General features: G+C 39.7%; 1 protein-coding gene across 1 annotated transcript; it reads right to left on the reverse strand.

Annotated features, from left to right (window-relative positions):
* Nucleotides 1–1,393: 1,393 nt before the first annotated feature.
* RBM43 (RNA binding motif protein 43) lies at nucleotides 1,394–11,056 on the reverse strand. Its single transcript, XM_054562712.1, has 4 exons — nucleotides 11,003–11,056; nucleotides 6,553–6,754; nucleotides 3,261–3,349; nucleotides 1,394–2,471 (listed from the first exon to the last, which is right to left on the reverse strand). The coding sequence occupies exons 1-4, from the start codon at nucleotides 11,003–11,005 to the stop codon at nucleotides 1,713–1,715; spliced, it is 1,053 nt and encodes a 350-aa protein (XP_054418687.1). The 5' UTR covers nucleotides 11,006–11,056; the 3' UTR covers nucleotides 1,394–1,712.
* Nucleotides 11,057–19,235: the final 8,179 nt, after the last annotated feature.

A 19,235-nucleotide genomic window follows, 5' to 3' on the forward strand; every position in this document is an offset into this window, starting at 1 on the left:
AAGATACTTTATTGGGTTGCTTGATACAAACAGCAGTTTCCCATGATAAGTGTTTACTCATACAGAAATGAAATGTCATATTTAAAGAAATCAAAATTACTTACATATTTGGGATTTAGATGGCTGAGAAAAATGAAAGCATATAGACATTGTCCTTAATCTTTTCTACTGATATAAACAATTTCAATTATTATACGCATGATTGTCTATTTGGAGCTATGCAAGATGTATACATTTTATTATTCTAAGAGGAGCTCTGCAGTGCCCTGTCTACCTAAAGCTGGCTTCATCCAAAGTTAATTCAGGGTAGTCCTAGACAGTTTAGTGACTTACAAGCCCTGGATTCCCTTCTTCACTAAAAAATTTTCATATCCTGTCATCTTTAAGGGAATACTTCTCAACCATTTAAGACAAATTATAAGAGACTAGGTCTATAAAAGGGAGAAGCATAGCATAGTAATTAAGAGCGTGGACAGGTTACATTACATCAGTGCACTTGTTTCCTCACCTGTGAAAAGGGCATTAAAACAGCACCTCCCGCACAGGATTGCTATCAGAACTGAATGAATAAAGATAGGAAAAGCCCTTAAAATTATGCCTGGCAGATAGCATTGGTTATTCTTTTTGTATTACTAAATGTTTCATTTGATTTATTTTTTTATTGATTGATTAGAGAGAAAGAGGAAGGAGAGAGGGAGAGAGAGAAACATCGATTTGTTGTTCCATTTATTTATGCATTCATTGGTTGATAGTACATGCCTGACCAGGGATCAAACCCACAACCATGGCATATGGGGTGATGCTCTAACAAACTGAGTACCCGGCCAGGCCAATTTTTCTATTAGTTGCATATGTGAAAATTGTGACTTTTTAAAATTTTTCAATTACAGTTTACTTTCAATGTTATTTTGTATTGGTTTTAAGTGTAACAGCATAGTGGTTAGACAATCATACACTTTACAAAATGTTCCCCCCACCAATGTTTCCAGTAACTATGTTATTATTCTCATCATCCATGATCTTACTCCTTAAATGTTGTTACTTAACAATACAATTATAAAATAAAAGGGGGAATAAAGGGGAAAAAAGCCACTACCCTGTCTTCATAATTGTAACAGGAGAACCAACATTTTATGTAAGAACTTAGGCTAAATTAAAATGTTCAATATGTTCAGTAGCCTTGTACCAATGGGATTTAGTCAAATAATGATTTAATCTATATCAGAAGTATTTCCCAAGTAGTTTCTTAAGTGACTTTTGCCAGCATTTTTATTCTATTTAGAATAAATGCAAACTTTGTAAATGCTAAGATTTGCCAAAAGCATAATAATCATCATCTAAACTTCTCACATATTAGAATTAAGGCTACTTCTTCTTCTAAGAAATTAGGGTTGCAGAGAAAGTGAGATTTCTTCAAAGTTTAGTACTTTTTTTTTTCAAAGTTTTATACCTTAGAGATCATCTTTGTAGTCACATAAACTGGGTTTAACCTCAGCCCCATTCCTTGCCAGCTAGGTAACCTCAGACAAGCGTTTTAACCTCTCCAAATCCTGGTTTCTTCCCCTATAACATAAGGATAGCAATGCCTACAATGAAGCATGGTCTCAAAGATTAAATAAGATAAAGTGTGTAAATAAAGGTAGTGTTATGCACAGAGTCATCACTGCTCAGTAAGGAAAGCTACAGTCATCATCACTATTGCTGAGATTCTATTACCTAACTGTTTGCCTTATTAATTTCATGACCTCTTTTTTAAATGAATAAATGTCAGAAGAAGGTCCTATAATGTCAATGTGTGTCTCATAAAAATTCATCAGAACCAGAAGGTACCTTGAACTTAGTTGTTCACATGCCAACTTAATATTTCTTTTCTCTCTCATTTCATTTCCTTCTAAAACCAGTGTCTCTTTTTTAAGCTCAAAGTGAAGAGCATGTGCATATTTCTCAATATACTCTTTCACAAGTTTTTCATAGTTGGGCTGAGAACCAACTTGAGCATTTTTTATGTAAATTGTGGTAATTTCACCATTCACTCTCTCCTGACATAGAACATGATATTTTTTCAACATGTTTTCATAAAAACTTCTCTTCTTTTTCAGGTAAAGAAAAACATCTGTGTCGAGAACAACTATTTCCCCACTACTAGGAGTCTCGGGTCCTGAGGGCTCGAGTGACTCCAGAGAGTTGCCACTTCTCTGTGGGCTCTTTCTGGGGCTTTGTCTACTCCTCTTTTCCTGCTCACTGATTAAACTCCTGTTTTTTCCGAAAAGAGAACTTGCTTGTAACAGCAAAGATTCTTTGAGCTTCTTGATAGCCGGAAATGATCCTTGAACGGAGACCCTTCCATTGTCTTCCAAAGACCTGAAGCACAAAGTTGGATTTTTCCTTTCCATGTCCCTCACCAGACTTTGCAGATAGTCTCGACTCTGAAAAATGGAGAGATCAAGTATGGCATTCACAGAGCTGAAGACCTAAAATTAAAAAGAGAGACATTAAAACAGCGCTGTTCAGTGGAGCAGGCCACCTAAACACGCTCTTCTCCTGCCGCGGTCTCTGCAGCAGCTGCCCTAACCCAGTCCCCAACCGACTAACACAGACAGGTTTCTTGTGCCATCAAAAGGATCCCACAACCCCATAGAGCCCACAATGTTCAGTCTGGGATTCCCAGTCCCAAAACAGAGGTGGTCAAATATGTTTTAGAGGCAGAACGTTTTTGGAAACAAGGTCTTAAGCAGAATCCATAGATATACACTGTTCTGGCTCAGCTCTGTGGAAAGTGGTCCCCCTGTCCCCCTAGAGAGTCCTCCAAAAGCGAAGTTCCTCAGATGGCTGCACAGAACCCTGGGTTTCATACCAAATAAAGTTTCAAACCAATGCTTTGAATTTTAACTTTTTCCTCTGATTTCTGCCTTTCCTGCATCTTCAAAGCTTCTTTTTAATGTTCATGCTAATTGGACTTTCGTTTTTTCCCAAAATAAGTTTTTAGGTAGATATCTGACATGATCCATGAGAGCATAAAAACTCACTACTACTGTAAAAGCATCAACGGGGACATATGGAAACATAACAACAGACCAGGCAGTAACCCAAAAAATGTTAAGACACAGGTTTGGCCTTTACCACTGACTTGGGTTAGGGAGTTTGCGCTTTCTTTCCTGGAAGTCATGGGGTCAAAGTGCTTAGAGTTTCCTGGGTAGGGAACACTCTACAGAAGAAATGGGATCCAGGACTCCCCGCAGGACTTCGACATCAAAACTTACCTTTTCACTAAAATGAGAGACTGTTAGTGGAAAGAGTCCGCCCTTCTCTCCGAGATAGTGTTCCTTTTCCCTGAGGACGTTCTCTGCAACTAAGTGGAAACAATGCCAGCAGAAGTGTTATGGCTTGATACACTAATAATTGTTTTAATTAATAGTAATAGAGATGTTTAACTCTATTATTTAGAATGCCTAAGTTTTTTCCTACATTTCTCCCCTAAATTCAGCTTTTAAGTAGTTTTCCCCTCTATTTTAATACATTAAAATTCATTTATGTATACATATGATCCTACTCATACTTTCAGGAACACACATAGGTATACACATAAGTAGAAAACAAACACCTAAAAGTTAACCAGTGTCCCACTCTGTTAATTATGGCCATGAGGAGACTTCACCATCTTAAATCTAGGATACCACACTGTCCTGGTTTTCCTCTCGTTCACTGGCTGACATGCTCAGTCTCCTTTGCTAATTCTCCTTCTCTTCCCACTCTCTAGATGTTGGCTTACCTACACCTCAGGTCTCATACCTCTTTGTTAACTTGCACCCACCCCCTGGGTGATCCATGGCTTTAGATACTATCCCTGCATATACTACTTTCAAGATTATATCTCAGCCTGGACCTTTTTCCCTTCTGTCTATGGAAATCTCTACTTCATTATTCTAATAGGCATCTCAATGACCAAACTTCAACTCTGGATAAATATTTTTGTCTAAAAGTACTCTTCCTCCCATGTTTCACATCTCAGAAAATGACGCTTAATCAATAGCAAATCCTGAACACCCACTAGTTCTTAATCGCCTGACCCGCTACCACATTAATCAAAACCAGCCATGACCAGTAGCTTCTATTCTCCATGTGGCTGATAGACTGACCATCCAAGAAAAAAGTGACGTCTTGTCTGTCCTCTGCTCAAAATGCTTCACTGGCTTTCCCTTTCACCCAGGATAAATAAAATCCAGACACCTTGCCTGGTCCTACAGGCTACTTAACATAAATTGGTGCCCGGCTACCCATCTAACCACATCTCTTATTACTCTCCCCCTCACTCATTCCACTCCAGCCACACAGGGCTCCTTGCTGTTCCTCAAGATGACCAGCATGCTGCCCCTTCAGAGAATTTTTCCCAATCTTTCCCTTGGCCAAGAATGTCCTGCCTTCCTCTTTATCTGCATGAGTCATTCTCTTACTTCTTCAGGTCTCTGCTCAAATGCCACCTAAACAGATTTATTTCCCTACCCACTCTCTCTAAATTAACACCCTCCATCATATTCTCCCCCTTTATTCTTCTTTATATTTTTTCATAGCACTCACATTATATATTAGTATATATAAATACAAACAAACAGCAACATTCCATCTTTTTCATGACTGAGTAGGATTCTATTGTATATATATACTACATTTTCTTTATCTAATCATTTGTCAAAGAACACTTGGGTTGTTTCCCAGTCTTAGGTACCGTGAAAATGCTGCAATGAACATAAGGGTACACATATCTTTAAAAACAATTGTTTTCAAAATTTTCAGGGAGACACCAAGAAGAGGGATTGCTGAGTTATAGGTAACTCTATTCTTAATTTTTTGAGCAACCTCAGTACTGTTTTCCACAATGGCTGCACCCTTTTATATTCCCACCAGCATTGTACAAGGGTTCCCTTTTTCTCCATATCCTCTCCAACACTTGTTATTTCTTGTCTTATTGATAATAGCCATGTAACAGGTGTGAAGTGGTATCTCATTGTGGTTTGTTTTGCATTTCCCTAATAGCTAGTGACGTTGCACAACATGAACAGACCTTGAATGTATCATACTAAGTGAAATAAGTCAAATGGAAAAGGACAAGAACCAAATGATTTCACTCATATGTGGTATATAAAACAAAAAGCAATAAACAAATGAAACAAACAAACAAACAAAAACTCATAGGTACAGACAACAAGACGGATGCTAGCAGAGGGGTGAGGGTAAAGGGGGCAAATACAAAATGATGGAAGGAGACTGGACTTTGGGTGATGAGCACATGGTACAGTATAGAGGTGCTGTATTATAAAGTTATATAGCTGAAATTTACATAATGTCATTAACCAATATTACACAAATAAGTTTAATTTTTTTAAAAGTGCATTATTGTTCATAAAAAATAAGTGAGCATAAACATAAGTAAATATAAGTATATAAAATACATATAAATAAATCACCTAAGATATTATATATACATTCTGTTTGTATATGATCTGTCCACCCCCACAGACATATGCCTCATGAAAGAAAACATTTTGCCTATTTCATTCACTGCTATATCCTCAGGACCTGCAATGGTGCCTGGCAAATAATAGGTATTCAATAAACACATATGAATGAATAAGTAAATAAACCCACTCTTTTCTTTCTCTTTCTGGGTTACCAATTCAACATATAAAATATTAACTTCCAAAACACTACAATCCCCTTATGATAAGAAATAATAAAAGGTCCTTTCCACCATCCCTTATGAGAATGACTTAACTAATGGTTACAGATAAAGGCACTGATAATCAATAGTCTCTTGGATCTATCTCTGGACCCTGTCTTCCTTCAAGCAGAGCAATGTCTCTTCTCCTCCTATGCCATATGTTACTTTCACGTCCACGAAGTTGGAATAGAGACTCATCTTTCTCTGGCAATTTATTCTTCAGTCACTGAGCTGTAAAGGCTTCCCCATTCCATGAAGCAGGAGGGAGAAATACGATCTGCAGACCCAACTTCCTCACCTACGTCAGAGACGGAAGTGGGAAACATAGTGGCTCAACCTGATCTCAGATTCAAGCCATAATTCTCCAATCTGACTTTACCAGTAATAAAACAAATATGTGTTAGATTATCCATTTGTTGGCTTGAACAAAGAGAAGATAACGGTACAATCACACTGCTGAAGCCACCTGAAAATTCCCAAAGTAGTTATCTTGTTTGTGAGATTAGAGATCATTTTTGTGGGGTTTTGTTTATTTCCCATAATTTACAAATTTGCTACAATATCACAAAAAGTATCACATTTATCCTAATACATAGACAATTCAAAATTTAGAAAGAAGTCTTCAAGAATCTGCCAGTTACTAGCAACTTTATCATGAGCCATTTTCACATATATTCTAGTTCATACAATGCTCTGCCACTTTAAATTCAGAATAGAATAATTTTTTTAAAGCAACTTTAAACTGTACCAACCTCATGATTCATTTTAATTAAACTCAATTTTCAATTTCATTATGGAAATGTTTTTAAGACTACAAAAATTTGACTTGGAAATACCTTTTTTTTCTTCGAATGTTACATATGCAACTCCCCTGGTTCTTGTTGGATACCTCACATCTTCGACAACTCCGCCCTTATTCTTACTATCTTGGAAGTGACTCTTCACTAATATGGTCAGAATTTGATCATCAAAATGGCCAACTGGAAGACCAGCAACTACAATCGTTCTTTCACCTTTGGATTCCTTCAAAACTGATGCCTGTAAAAGAAATAGTAGGATGTTCTTTAAAATATGTAAGATTCTATTTAATATAGGCAACATCACATATGAGCAGGAGAAGCTATTTTATTCAATAAAGGTACCAGTGTAGATGATAACATACTTTTAGATAGATAGTTAGATAAGATATATCCTTGCCTCACACCATATACCATCATAAACTCTTATGAATTTGAGAAGTAAATACAAAAAGTGAATACTTTTTATCATGTATGAAAAATATTAGTTAATGTTTGTCTGATTTTATAAAGGCCTAAAAGTAATGGAAGTCACAAAGATCAAGGAATATGCATTTGAATTAAAATTTAAATTTTTTAAAAAGCCCAGCTAACCACACAATATGGTAGATGGGGATGGCTGTATGTTTTCTTGATTGTAGAGTCCAGAGTATATAAGCCAATAAGAAATACATGCCCTATTTTTTTATCAGAATCAGGAAAAAGTCTCCATAAAAAAAAAAAACCACCCTGGCAATAGTTTTAGGGCTGCAGTGCAGTAAATCCTGCTTTCAAGCATATACCTGAGATGGAACTGAACCACTAGGAGTATATCCTATTGCAGACCCTGCCACCATGCTGAGCACAAAATACCACCTACAGGTAGGCCCTTCCCTGGGCTCACTCTCTTTGAACTTCTTGTATTATCCAGTTAAGGGGCTTATATTTAAATGTCTTAATTTGTCCCCTACTCTATTTAGGGAAGTGGACCCATAAGCTTCCCCCAATGCTTACAGATAGTCTAGCCTGATAGTAGTACCAGAGCTCAGACATAATCTATCCTAACATACATCCAGGACGGAGAGGATGTCTCATGGGCCCCAGTAAGGGTTAACAGATCACAAAGATGTTTTGGGCTCTCAGCTGAAAGAACTCTGTACTCAGAGTAGGACTTTATTGGGGAAAGTCAAACTACTTCTGACCCCCAGGTCAAGAAGATAGCCTAAGTACATAGTGTCCTGTCCATCCCAAGAGCACATTAAAACTAAAGTAAGAACTAAATAAATAAACAAACAGACAGACAAACAAACCCAGTTAAGGGGAGCAATAAGCACAGGGGATATTTCAACAAATTTCTGGAAGACTGAAAATACACAGAAGTGTGTGGGAGGATAAGGCAGAGGGAAGGAGCTAACCTTGAATAAGAAAAAGGGGTTGCAGTAGAAAGGTGACGAACTTCATGGCATAACCTCAGAAATGAAAAAGAAAAAAGTGGAAAGATTAGTTGAAAGGCTATCACCTAATACACTTGTTCCAGTTGTCTCCCCACATTCTCTACACCAGATGTGTACACACACACACTACAATGCAGGCAGCTGGGCAACAACCTTGGGGAAGAAAACTTGAGGATTATTTTGCTTTAAAAAAAAACAAACTGAGTGAACATACTACAGAGAATCTGACCTGCTGCTAAAATGCTGGCACCACAGAGCAAGTCCTCCCCACTTTCTGACATTGGAAGGGGCCCAAGCCTGAAGACCACAAGCAAACTAAAGTGTCCGTGATTCGAAGTAAATTATGGAACAGCAAAGAGAGAGAGAGAGAGAATCCATTTGACACAGCTACTAGGAACATTTTCATGTAAGTGGGAAAAGGAAAAATATATATGACATTGGACGAAAAAGAGAAAAAGTATACACAGAATCCTATATCACCCTGCTATACACAGTATTTACTGTTTGCATAATAAACACTCCTATTGGTTTTTAACTTTTAGACTAATTCTGTTACGTCTTCAAAATGCCAAAGACTTGAATATGATTACAGAATAAAATAGAAACATGCAGAACAAAGACTAACAGAAGCTGAAAAAAAAAGGAGAAATAAGTCTATCTTAACACTACAAAATCATGCAATACTACGGAAATTTTAAGTATATCATGCAATTGACAAAAACAATCCAGAGCAGAATTTAAAATAATATTAAAACATTCAAACTTGGAAGGTGGGAAAGGTCAGAGGTTACTTGAGCGAAATTTTCATTTATCATAGTAGAAATTCACTAGTAAATGACTAAAGTCAATAATAACTGTCTCCCAGATATGCACTCCCTCAGCATCTCTTTGGAGTTTCAGCTGGTAGCTGTTAAAAGAAGGTGGGAATGACGTACCTGTCAGTGAGTGCACAACCGAATTTCTTAGAATATATATAGTATCTTGTCAATTAATTAACAAATAATTAAGCATGCATTCTATGTTTGGCAATATGCTAGATACCATTACACATGCAAAGAAATAAAGCATACCCCTTGCCCTGAATTTTAGTTCCACCATAAAAATTTACTGAGCATGTATTATGTCTGGAGCACTTGGCTAGGCCTTCGGATTACCAATATATACCAATATAAAAAAACTTTAATTAAAAAATAAATTAATAAAAGGACCTCTACCTCATGGATGAGAGAGAGACAGACGCTTGCATAAATTATTTCAACAGACCTTGGTAGGCACAAAAAGAGGGAGATGTATTTCACTACAAGAGGAAACACCAATGTCCAACAATTTGAGGATACAAAATCATTCACAATAAAGATGCGAAAATATACAATAAGTGACATAAAGGATTAGGAAGCAAGATCAATTCTGCTTATGCAGTCAAAGAAACTTCATGAAAGGGAGGCCACCTTGGCTGCAAGTTTGATCCCCAGGCAGGGCACGTGTTGGGGAAAACCAATTGATGTTTCTCTCTCACATTGATGTTCGCCGCCCGCCCCCCCATCCCCGCCCCGTCCCCCGCACCTTTCTCTTTCTCTAAAAATCAATTTAAAAAGAAAAAATAACCCGGGCTGGTGTGGCTCAGTTGATTAAGCACTGGCCTGTGAACTGAAAGCTCCCGATTTGATTCTGGTCAGGGAACGTCCCTGTGTTGCAGGGCAGGTCCTCAGTTGGAGGTGTTCCTGAGGCCAGCATGGATGTTTCCCTCCCTCTCTCTCTCCTTCCCTTCCCCTCGCTCTAAAAATAAATAAATAAAATATTTTATAAAAAACATATCCTAGGGTAAGGACTAAAAAGAGAGGCCTAAAAATTGAGGTTGAATTTTAATTAATGATCAAATACGATTAAAAATGCACCCTGATGGGGTAGCTCAGTTGGTTACAGCATCATCCAATAGCAATGGCTGTGCATTGGTCAGGGTACATCCAAGAACACCCAATGCATCTATAAGTAAGTGGAACAACAAATCCATGTTTCTCTCTCTCTCTCTCTCCCCCTCTCTCTCTCCCCTCCCGCCCCCCAGCCCATCTCTAAAGTCAATAAATAGAATTTTTAACTTAATCTTATTTAAAATAAAATAAAATCAATAAAGACAATTTTTTTTTAAACAGCAAAGGAATAGTTCACAGCAAAAGCAAAACGGTGTAAAGAAAAACTGAGTTTACTGTTGTAAGCAAAGCATTGAGGAAAAATAATTGTATCAGTTCACTGCTTTTGTTTATATTTCTTAAAATCAGTTGTTCGTTTTCACTGAAATTGCCTTTTACTGCCACCCGTTAAACAAAACCTCACTTGCATCTCACCCTGCTTTGCCATTTCCGGGGCCCTGCCACTGCTTTCAAACGCTTGATGGCCAAGGCAAAGCGAAGGCTAACTCTTGAATTTGCTGACTCTTCTTGATAGCTAGCACAGAGGGTGAAAACACAGAGCCCTTGTTTAGAGAAAGCACTAAGGCCACAAGAGAAAATCCCCACATTCTCTGTAATTCAGAAGAGGCATCAATCTGGATGCCTTCTCAACTAGCATCCTTGCCTCGAATCCTTGCTGGCCCTTTTCAAAAGGAAACTGTGGCTGCCATTTCTGGTTAACTTCCACTCCTGTTCACCGAGGCTGGGGGAGGGGAGCGGGGCGCGGGCGGGCAGGGGACGACGGTTAAGCCCTAGCACAGACTGCATCGCGACTCCTTGACTGAACAGCTGTGTCCCTGGCCGACGGGGCACTGAGAGCGGGATCTGCTCCCGGGGTCCCGTCCCTTTGGAGCTGCGCTTCCCACACAGCCCGCTGTGAATTTCAGGCACGTGGAGGTGCCACACGGGCCGGTGCAGAAAGGCAGGGAGACGTTTGCTGGAGGGTGTTCCTCCGCAGCAGGCGGCTCTGCCCCCGCCCCCAGGCCCCTCCGCAACGCTGTCCAGGTCAGCCCCGCACCCTCGCCCGCCCCCACCCGGCTCTGCGTCCTTCTAGGGGGCTGTAGCGAAAGAACAGGATGACCCTGCCCTGCATAAGCAAAAGCAACTTGCCATGGCAGAGGAGAGACGCGCCCTCGGCTGTTGGCAGGACCGACAACAATCTAGGGGAGCGCGGACGGCGGGGCGGGACCAGCAGGCAGGTTTTGGTTTCGATTTTTCTGTTTTGTTTTGTTTTGTTTTGTTTTTCCCCCACTCGCTTGGAGACCTGCAAGATATTGGCGGCCCTTCAACCCCACTCTGCTGGCCGGCGACCTCCCCGCCTCGGGGCGGGAGCTCGGACCCCGGATGCGCTCGATAGTGTCCCACCTGTTGAAAATGTGCAAGAATGAAGGCAGGATTCCCCGACGGGAATTCGGGGATTCTCCAGGACCTGTCCTGTGCTCAATGGAATCTCATCCTCCTTCCTACGCCCTCATTCTGTCCCCAGCAGTCTTCTCACCACACCACACTGTGCCTCCTCTTTGTCGCCTGCCCAGCCCAGGGCCAGTCGCGGGCCACAGCCAGGTGCACAGGGCGCTGGATGAGAAAGTGCAGGGTCCCTGTCAGCAGAGAGCTCACCATCCTTACCACGCCAGGCTCAGACTCGAGTCTGGCACCTGGGAGGACCCAGAGAATCTACATACACAGCTTCAAAGTCAAAGAAAAAAGCATGAAGAAAAAGGCAAATCGTTGGCAACTAGGAAGAAGCTCAATTTCACTCCTAAGTAAAGAAATACAAATTGAAATCATGAGATCCCTTTTATCCACGATTAGATTGGCACAAAATGAAGTGTGCTAATACCTGGTGGTAGCCAAAGTGTTAGGCAGTACCAATGTCACTGCAAGCCTAGATAGGTGCAAACATTTCTAGGATTTTGGCCCCTTTCAAAGTGTAAAATGAAAAATAAAAGTGTAAAAATGCTCATATTCTTAGATTAGAAATTCCACTTCCAGAACGGCACTGAAGTTATAGTGCACAAGTGGAACTAAGATATGGTACAGACATTCTAGTTGTGCATTGCTTGTAATGCACATAATATTTATTTTAAAAACTGGGATCTTGCTTGTCTCTCCCCATGGTAGCCATTAATACTGCTCGCCAGTATTCGCTGTTCTCCATTCCAGCACATTGCAGGAAAACCTTTACTCACTCATTGTTTGAGGTTAGGCATGATCATATGATTTAGGCAGCCAATGAAAAAATGAGAACAGACTCATCTCATATATTTGGGTGGAAGCATTTCACTGCCAGCCCCAAGGGTCTCAAAGGCTCTCTTCTTTGTCTTGGCGCTCATGTATTGAAGAGAATGTGTTTCCCTGAGCCAACATAGAGAACACAATTGCACTTGCGAGTTACCTGGATCCATAACAAAATTTACATGAATGAGAAATAAAACTGAAGTTTTAAGCCACCAAATTTTTTTTCAACAATATTACCTAGCATAATCTTACTAATATATTGGGTTGGACAAATAGTTCACTTGTTTTTTTCCATAAGATGGCTCTAGTAGTGCTTAGTTGCCTTTAAGTTCATTTGAAACAAGTTTGTTAGATTGTATTGTTACAGCTGTCATGTAGCGATGCATTAAAAAATAAAAATCAAAATTGGTGAATTTCTGTATAGCCATTTTAATATTGAAGACGGAAGAAAATAAGCAGCATTTTTGGCATACTATGCTTTATTATTTCAAGAAAGGTAAAAGCACAACTGAAAAGCAAAACAAAAAAGTTTGCGAAGTGTATGGAGAAGGTGCTGTGACTGATGGAACGTGTCAAAAGTGGTTTGCCAAGTTGCTGGAGATTTCTTGCTGGATGGTGCTCACAGTGGATGATGCTCCACAGTTGGGTGAACCAGTTGAAGATGAGAGCAATCAAATCGAGACATCAATTGATAACCATGCGAGAGAGAGTTTACATGCTCAAAATATCCAAATCAATAAAGTTATTGGGGAAAATGAAATATGTGTCTTTTATTTTACAGGAAAAAAAAACAATAGATTTTTGGTCAACCCAATATCACACTACCATGAAAGAACACCATAAAAATATTTGCAAATCACATATCTGATAAGGTATTGTATCCAGACTGTGCAAATAGCTCTTACAATTCAAAAATAAGACAATACAATTATAAATGGACAAAAACTAAATAGACATTTAATTAAAGAAGATACATTAATGGATAACATGCACATGACAATATGCTCAGCATCGCTAGTCCTTAAAGAAATATAAACTAAAACCACTCCAAATTAAAATAGCTGTAATCAGAAAGACAGATAACAAATGTCAAGAATATGGAGAAATGAAACTCTCATACATGGTGGGAAAGTAAAATGTTACGGTTGCCTTTTAAACATTTCATTAGTTTCTTAAAACCTGAAGGATAAATTGACCATATGACCAAGAAATTCACTCTAAGATTACTAATCAATAGAAATGAAAACATGTCCAAACAAAGACTGACATGCAAATACTCATAACATTACACATAATAGCCAAGAAGTGAAAATAACCCAAATGGCCATCAATTGCTTAAAGGATACACCAAATGCCGTATACGTATATAGCATATGCAATGTAATACTATTCAGCAATAAAAGGAACTGAAATATTATACATGCTACAATGAGGATGAAGTTCAAAACATGCTCAGTGAAAGAAACCAGACCTAGCGGCCTATGTATTGTACAATTCCATTTAACCAGAAAATTCATGTATATGAAGAAAAGAACGTACAAAAGTGGTGGCTTGGGCTGCAGGTGGGAACAAAGATTAACTGTAGGTGGACATGAGCACCACAGTCCAAGTAGGGATCCTTTGTAGGGAACAATGAGAGTCCAAGCATTAGCAGAGAATGCAGGTCTACCCATCAGGGCCATGGAACTGGGGATAGAGCAACCCTTCGCCTTGTGTGTGCCAATTCTTCCAACTTACATGTGCTGACAGGGACATGCTACCCCAAAATATGATAACTTGGCATATTGAATCTTTAAAACTAAAGGAATATGAGGAATGTCATGTGCAAGAAGGACTTTCTATACTTCCCCTGAAATAGGTGATAAAACCCTCCTGTGAGAGGCGCCCTCCCTTTACCCTGAGGGAAGGAGGATCTCTGCCTCCAATCACTGAGGGACCCAGAGAGCGATCTGAAAGAGCAAGCCTTGCTAAGCTTCCCCTCGCTGACCATCCTTTCATGCCCTGTCTTACCATTTTTCGCTTTCTGTGACTTTACACTCTTCATCAACCCTCGCATAAAAACACTCAGGTTTAACCATTTATTTGGGTTTTCATTTCCTGATGTAGGCTCTGGTGTCACATAAAATTTATCTCAAATAAATTTATAGACTTTCTCCTGTTAATCTCTTTTTGTCAGTTTAATTTCCAGATCCAGCCACAGATTCTAAAAGGGTTAAGGAAAACTTTTTCCTCCCCTACAGTGCCAAACTATCCTTGAGAGAACGTGACTCCAAATGTGGCCAAAATGATTCTAGCAGCTTATTACTGAAACTGCATCCAAAAAAAGAAACCATTTTAATCTTTGATAGCCCCAGTTACAAGGCCTCCAGTCTCACTGTAGTTGTTTGTCTTTGTCTCGCGGCTTAAGTAAAATCAAATTGGTTGACATTTTCCTGAATGTTTTAAATTTGTGATACAAAAAATAACAAAACAAAACCCATTACCTGTATCTTGAGATTGATTTTTTTCATAAGATGTGGAATACATTGTGAATATTCCTTAAACTAGGATAAAAAGAAAAATTTTTAAAGGAGTATTACCGGTGCTAAAAGGGAGAAATGACATAGCCCTTTATTGGACTCAATAAAAGTACAGACCAATTTCTACCTTTCTAGAAAGCAATTGCAGCCACAGGTATTAAGATCCTTAAAAGAACTGATATCCTTTAACCTGTCAACTTAGCTGAAATAAGGTCAGAACTGCAGAAAAAGATGTGTACACTAAGATAACACAAGTGTTTATGAATATCATAGCACTTATAAATGTGAAAAAATTGGAAATAACCTTAATGGCCTACAATAGGGAAATAATAACATAGGGCATAATCACAAGATTAATAATGCAAAAGAAAAAAATAGATTGGAAGGGAGGACATAAAAATGCTTTACCATTATCTCCGAGGGGAGATTTTTGGTGATTTTTATTGTCTTCATTATACTTTGTGTATTTTTCAAGAATAAGCATCTTTTCTTTTTGAATATCAACTGGATATCATAATGCTATTCACTATACAGTTTTGGCTTTCTGCCTCCCAAGCATATTGTATGATTCAACATCCAAGTTCCTTCATTTTTGGGCAGAGCCATATACTTAGTTCTAGTTGACTTATGAATGGAAAGGACATTTCTGGACCAACAATTTGATTGTCAGATCAAAACCCTTCAAAGTTCTTTCCCCACAGCATGGTGTCCCACAACAAAGATGGCGCTGCTCTTAGCTTGGGTCCCTGCGTGTCGACCATGAGCACTTTTTGTTGCCTATCATGGACATGTAGCATGAGCAAGGAGTAAACTTCTGTTGTTTGGGATCTCTGAAATTTAGAAATAATTCATCACATTAACATCACATGGTCTATTCTGATTGATACATAAGTTGGTATTCTGAATGGGAGTATTGTTATAGCCAAAGGATGGGAGTGGAGACAACCCGCAACACAAGTAAAATACTGCATGGCCTTGGCTTAGGAACCAAGTAGGAGGTAATTAGAAAATGATTACCAGAGGTTATAAAGATAGTGATCCATATTATGTATTGGAAGAATATTTGGTAAACTCACATGATAGCTTGGAAGGCAGATAATGTACCTAATTAGTTTGTGAGGGTTTTTCAATTTTGTTTTTGTTTTTTTGTAAAGTATGTGAACAACAAAAGTAGTAGTATTACCAGACTAAAGGTGTTTGTTAGTCTACGCACATGAAAGCCCACTAAAACACCAACAGGAGCTTGCAGCAAAGAAGGTAAAGGTGTATTTAAGGCTATGATGTCAAGCCCAGAGACACAAGTGAGCTTGCCTAGGACCCGCCCTTGATGGCCTCTAGGGAATATAAAGGGGAAAAATCATTAGTCATGGTGACTAAGGGAATTGGGGTTGTGGGCTCTACCGACTGGTCAGGGCCAGGATAGGGAATAGTTGTTTATTGTGTTACTTGGCAGCTAGGAATGAGTGGCCAGAGGGGAAATAAAGACAGGGCCCTCGCTATTTCAATCTAACAAAGAACTTATTACAGGAGGCTAGAAGCAAAGGAAGACGTGTCTCACCCATTGACCCATCAGTCCTGAGCCCGGTCTGATAAGGTTGCCAGGCATTCCGAACAACACAAGCAAAGCTATGTTAGTACAGGAGCGGCGGGGGGCCTGGGAGCCCTTGAAAATCTGTGTGTATTATCTCCATTAGTTGGGAAAAGGAAAATCTTGAGACTATGTATTCATCCCCCAGTGTGGAAACAGGAAGGGGATGAGACTACAGTGCCCAAAGAAAAAGCCCATAAAACAACTTTGGTTAACTGCCTGCCTCCTGTTGCATATACAAAATGAACAAATGGAGTCTGGAGCAAGATAAGGATTCTGGCTAACAGACCCCCACACATACCTGCCTTTGGATAGTCACATCTCCCCAGGGGAAAGCTGGCACCACCTTTACCTGTCAATCAATACATAAACTTCCTCACCCCCAGCCCACCAATATATAAGTCCTTAGAGCAAAGGACTCACTCTCTTGCCACATGGTGGGGAGGTTCCCTGGTCGTGTGGCCTCTGGCCACTCTCTCTAGCCACCCGGGGTGGTGGCCACCTGGCCTCTGGCCGCTCTGTTCTTGCCACACCTGCTTTTACTCTCCCATTAGAACTGAGCACTAATAAACTTCACCTGCATGTTAATAGGATTGCTGATCTGTAATTCTCCCATAACAATTGTATCAGGTCCAGGTGTCAGTCTTGGTAGAGCTCTTTCTGATTTTATGAGGGTGTGGTTGTAGGGTCCTCTGCTTTCATGGGCTTGGGGCTGAAACACACCTGAGGTCAAGATGCTATTTTTACTTTGACCAAAACTCTGTCCTGAGGCTTCATTCAAAGACAGTTTGATGCTGACTACAACCTGATGTCCTAAGGGCTTAATGATTAGGGGAGTGAACAGGAAGCACGTCAAAAGGGGAAAGGATCTGGTTGAAAGGGTGCAAGTGAGTGGTAGTGCTATTGAGGCTGGACAACAGGAGCTTGAATTAAGGAAAAAGTCATGTTAAAGAAATGAAGTTCCTGTTAAGTTACAGTAGCATATGTCTGCTATTCTGGGGAGCTTTTGACAAGGTACTATAAGAAAGAAGGGAGTTTTTAGTTGGCCATTTTGAAAGCAGAAATGAAAGGAAATAAAGTCCAGAAATATAGGAACTTGTAGGGGTGAAGTAACAATATTTCTCATTCTCAAATGATAAAACTGAGAAGACCCTTAGTAACAAAGGCCACCTTCTGGCAAGGATCAAATCAATGCTTAAATCAAGGTTTAAATCTCTAAACAGATTAAGTTATGTCAAAGCAAAAACACCAATTAAACTGTGCAATTTGATAAACTGGATCAGGAAAAAGCAATTAAAAGTGGCTAAACTCAAAATACCCACAATTCAGTGAAGAGAGGAAGAGAAGAATGGGGCCAAGAAAACAGAGAATTATAGTAACTTTAAAAAGTAAGTCCAGGCGCTGACCAGTGTGGCTCAGTTGGTTGGAGATTCACCCTGTTAACCAAAAGATTGCCAGTACAATTCCAATCCCAATCAGGGCACATACAAGAATCAGTCAGTGGTCTTGTGGTAAACATGGCTTGCATTCTCACAAAACCACATCAAAATTACAACTAAACTATAGAACAACCATGACTCAGAACCATCAGAAATAAAGCTGAATGGGAATCTGACAACTACGGAGTAAAGAAACCACATCCATCCAGACTGGTAGGAAACGCGGAGACATGGAACGGGCTGGTCCCACACCCACGTGTGGTGGATAAAAATTCAGGAGGGGTATCTCAGGAGTGAGGGGTCCCAGCCCCACATCAGGACCCCCAGCCCAGGGTTCCAGTGCCAGGAAGATAAGTCCCTATAACTTCTGGCTGCAAAAGTCAGTAGAGATTGATAGGTGGAAGAAACTTCTGGGTTCTCAAACAGTTCCTCTTAAAGAACCCACACCATGAACTTACACAGACTCGCTCCCTCTGAGCTCCAGCACTGGGGTAACAGCTTTAAGGGCACCAGTGGCATAATGGGGGGAACTGAAGTATCTGGCATCAGAGAGAGAGCTGGGGGGGATAGCTTTCTCCCAGACAGAATGGCTGGCAAAGGCCATTGTTCCTTTTCTACCCAACCCCCCAACAGAGCCACAGAGCTGGCAGGTGGTACCATATCTGAGGTTCCGTCAACCTGGCTAAAACTGTTTGCCCTGCCCTGATGATTCCCTGAGGATCTGCCCCACCCAATATATGAGCCCACCCAAGCTGTTAACAGTGGCTTTTCCATATGAATGGCTTGTCAGAACTTCCCAGACAAGAAAAAACTAAAGGACTTCATGATCACCAAACCATTGTTATATGAAAATGATAAAGGGACTGATTTAAAAAAAGATCAAAGCTATGAGCAATAAAATGGCAATAAATAAATATCTATCAATAATTGAATCTAGAAAACAAACTGAGCACATAAGAACAGAGACAGGATCATGGATACCGATGGTGTTTTGATGGTTGCCAGATGGTAGGAGAGTTTGGGGGAATGGATGAAGAGGTGAGGGGATTAAGAAGTACAAATAGGTAGTCACAGAATAGCCATGGGGGTGTAAAGTACAGTACAGGAAATGGAGTACACGCATGACTCATAGACATGAACAATGATGTGGGGATTACCTAAGGGAGTGGGGGAGATGTTGGGTGGGGGCAGTAAAGGGAAAAATTGGGACAACTGTAATAGCATAATCAATAAAATATGATTTAAAAAAAAGAATCAACCAGTAACTGCATCAATGAGTGAAACAACTCATTCTCTCTCTCTCTCACAGAAATAAATAAATAAATAACTTTTTTAAATTGCAAAAAAAATAGGTAAGAAGTCTATTTTTTTGAATTATGCCAGCTAACTATCCACCAGGTGGAGTAAAGAGACCGACTGGGCAAAACTTCAAAAACTTTGGTCACAAACATTGATCATAGGAAGTATAATGAGTGAGTACTTAGTGAGGAAGCTTTACACCTCCAGGAAGGATATATTTTGAATGTCCATTCTAGATATGTCCAAGCAAAGTAATGGGA

Source organism: Pteronotus mesoamericanus, unplaced genomic scaffold, assembly GCF_021234165.1.
Source record: "Pteronotus mesoamericanus isolate MK-2021 breed Mesoamerican mustached bat unplaced genomic scaffold, CSHL_Meso_final scaffold_651, whole genome shotgun sequence".
NCBI lineage: Eukaryota > Metazoa > Chordata > Mammalia > Chiroptera > Mormoopidae > Pteronotus > Pteronotus mesoamericanus.

Excerpts from the sequence above, each read along its gene's own strand:
- RBM43 (XM_054562712.1), bottom strand. Across the intron at positions 3,350-6,552 it reads AACATTCGAAGAAAAAAAAG|TTGCAGAGAACGTCCTCAGG; the intron begins GTATTTCCAAGT and ends GTTTCCACTTAG. Across the intron at positions 2,472-3,260 it reads TCTCTCATTTTAGTGAAAAG|GTCTTCAGCTCTGTGAATGC; the intron begins GTAAGTTTTGAT and ends TTTTAATTTTAG.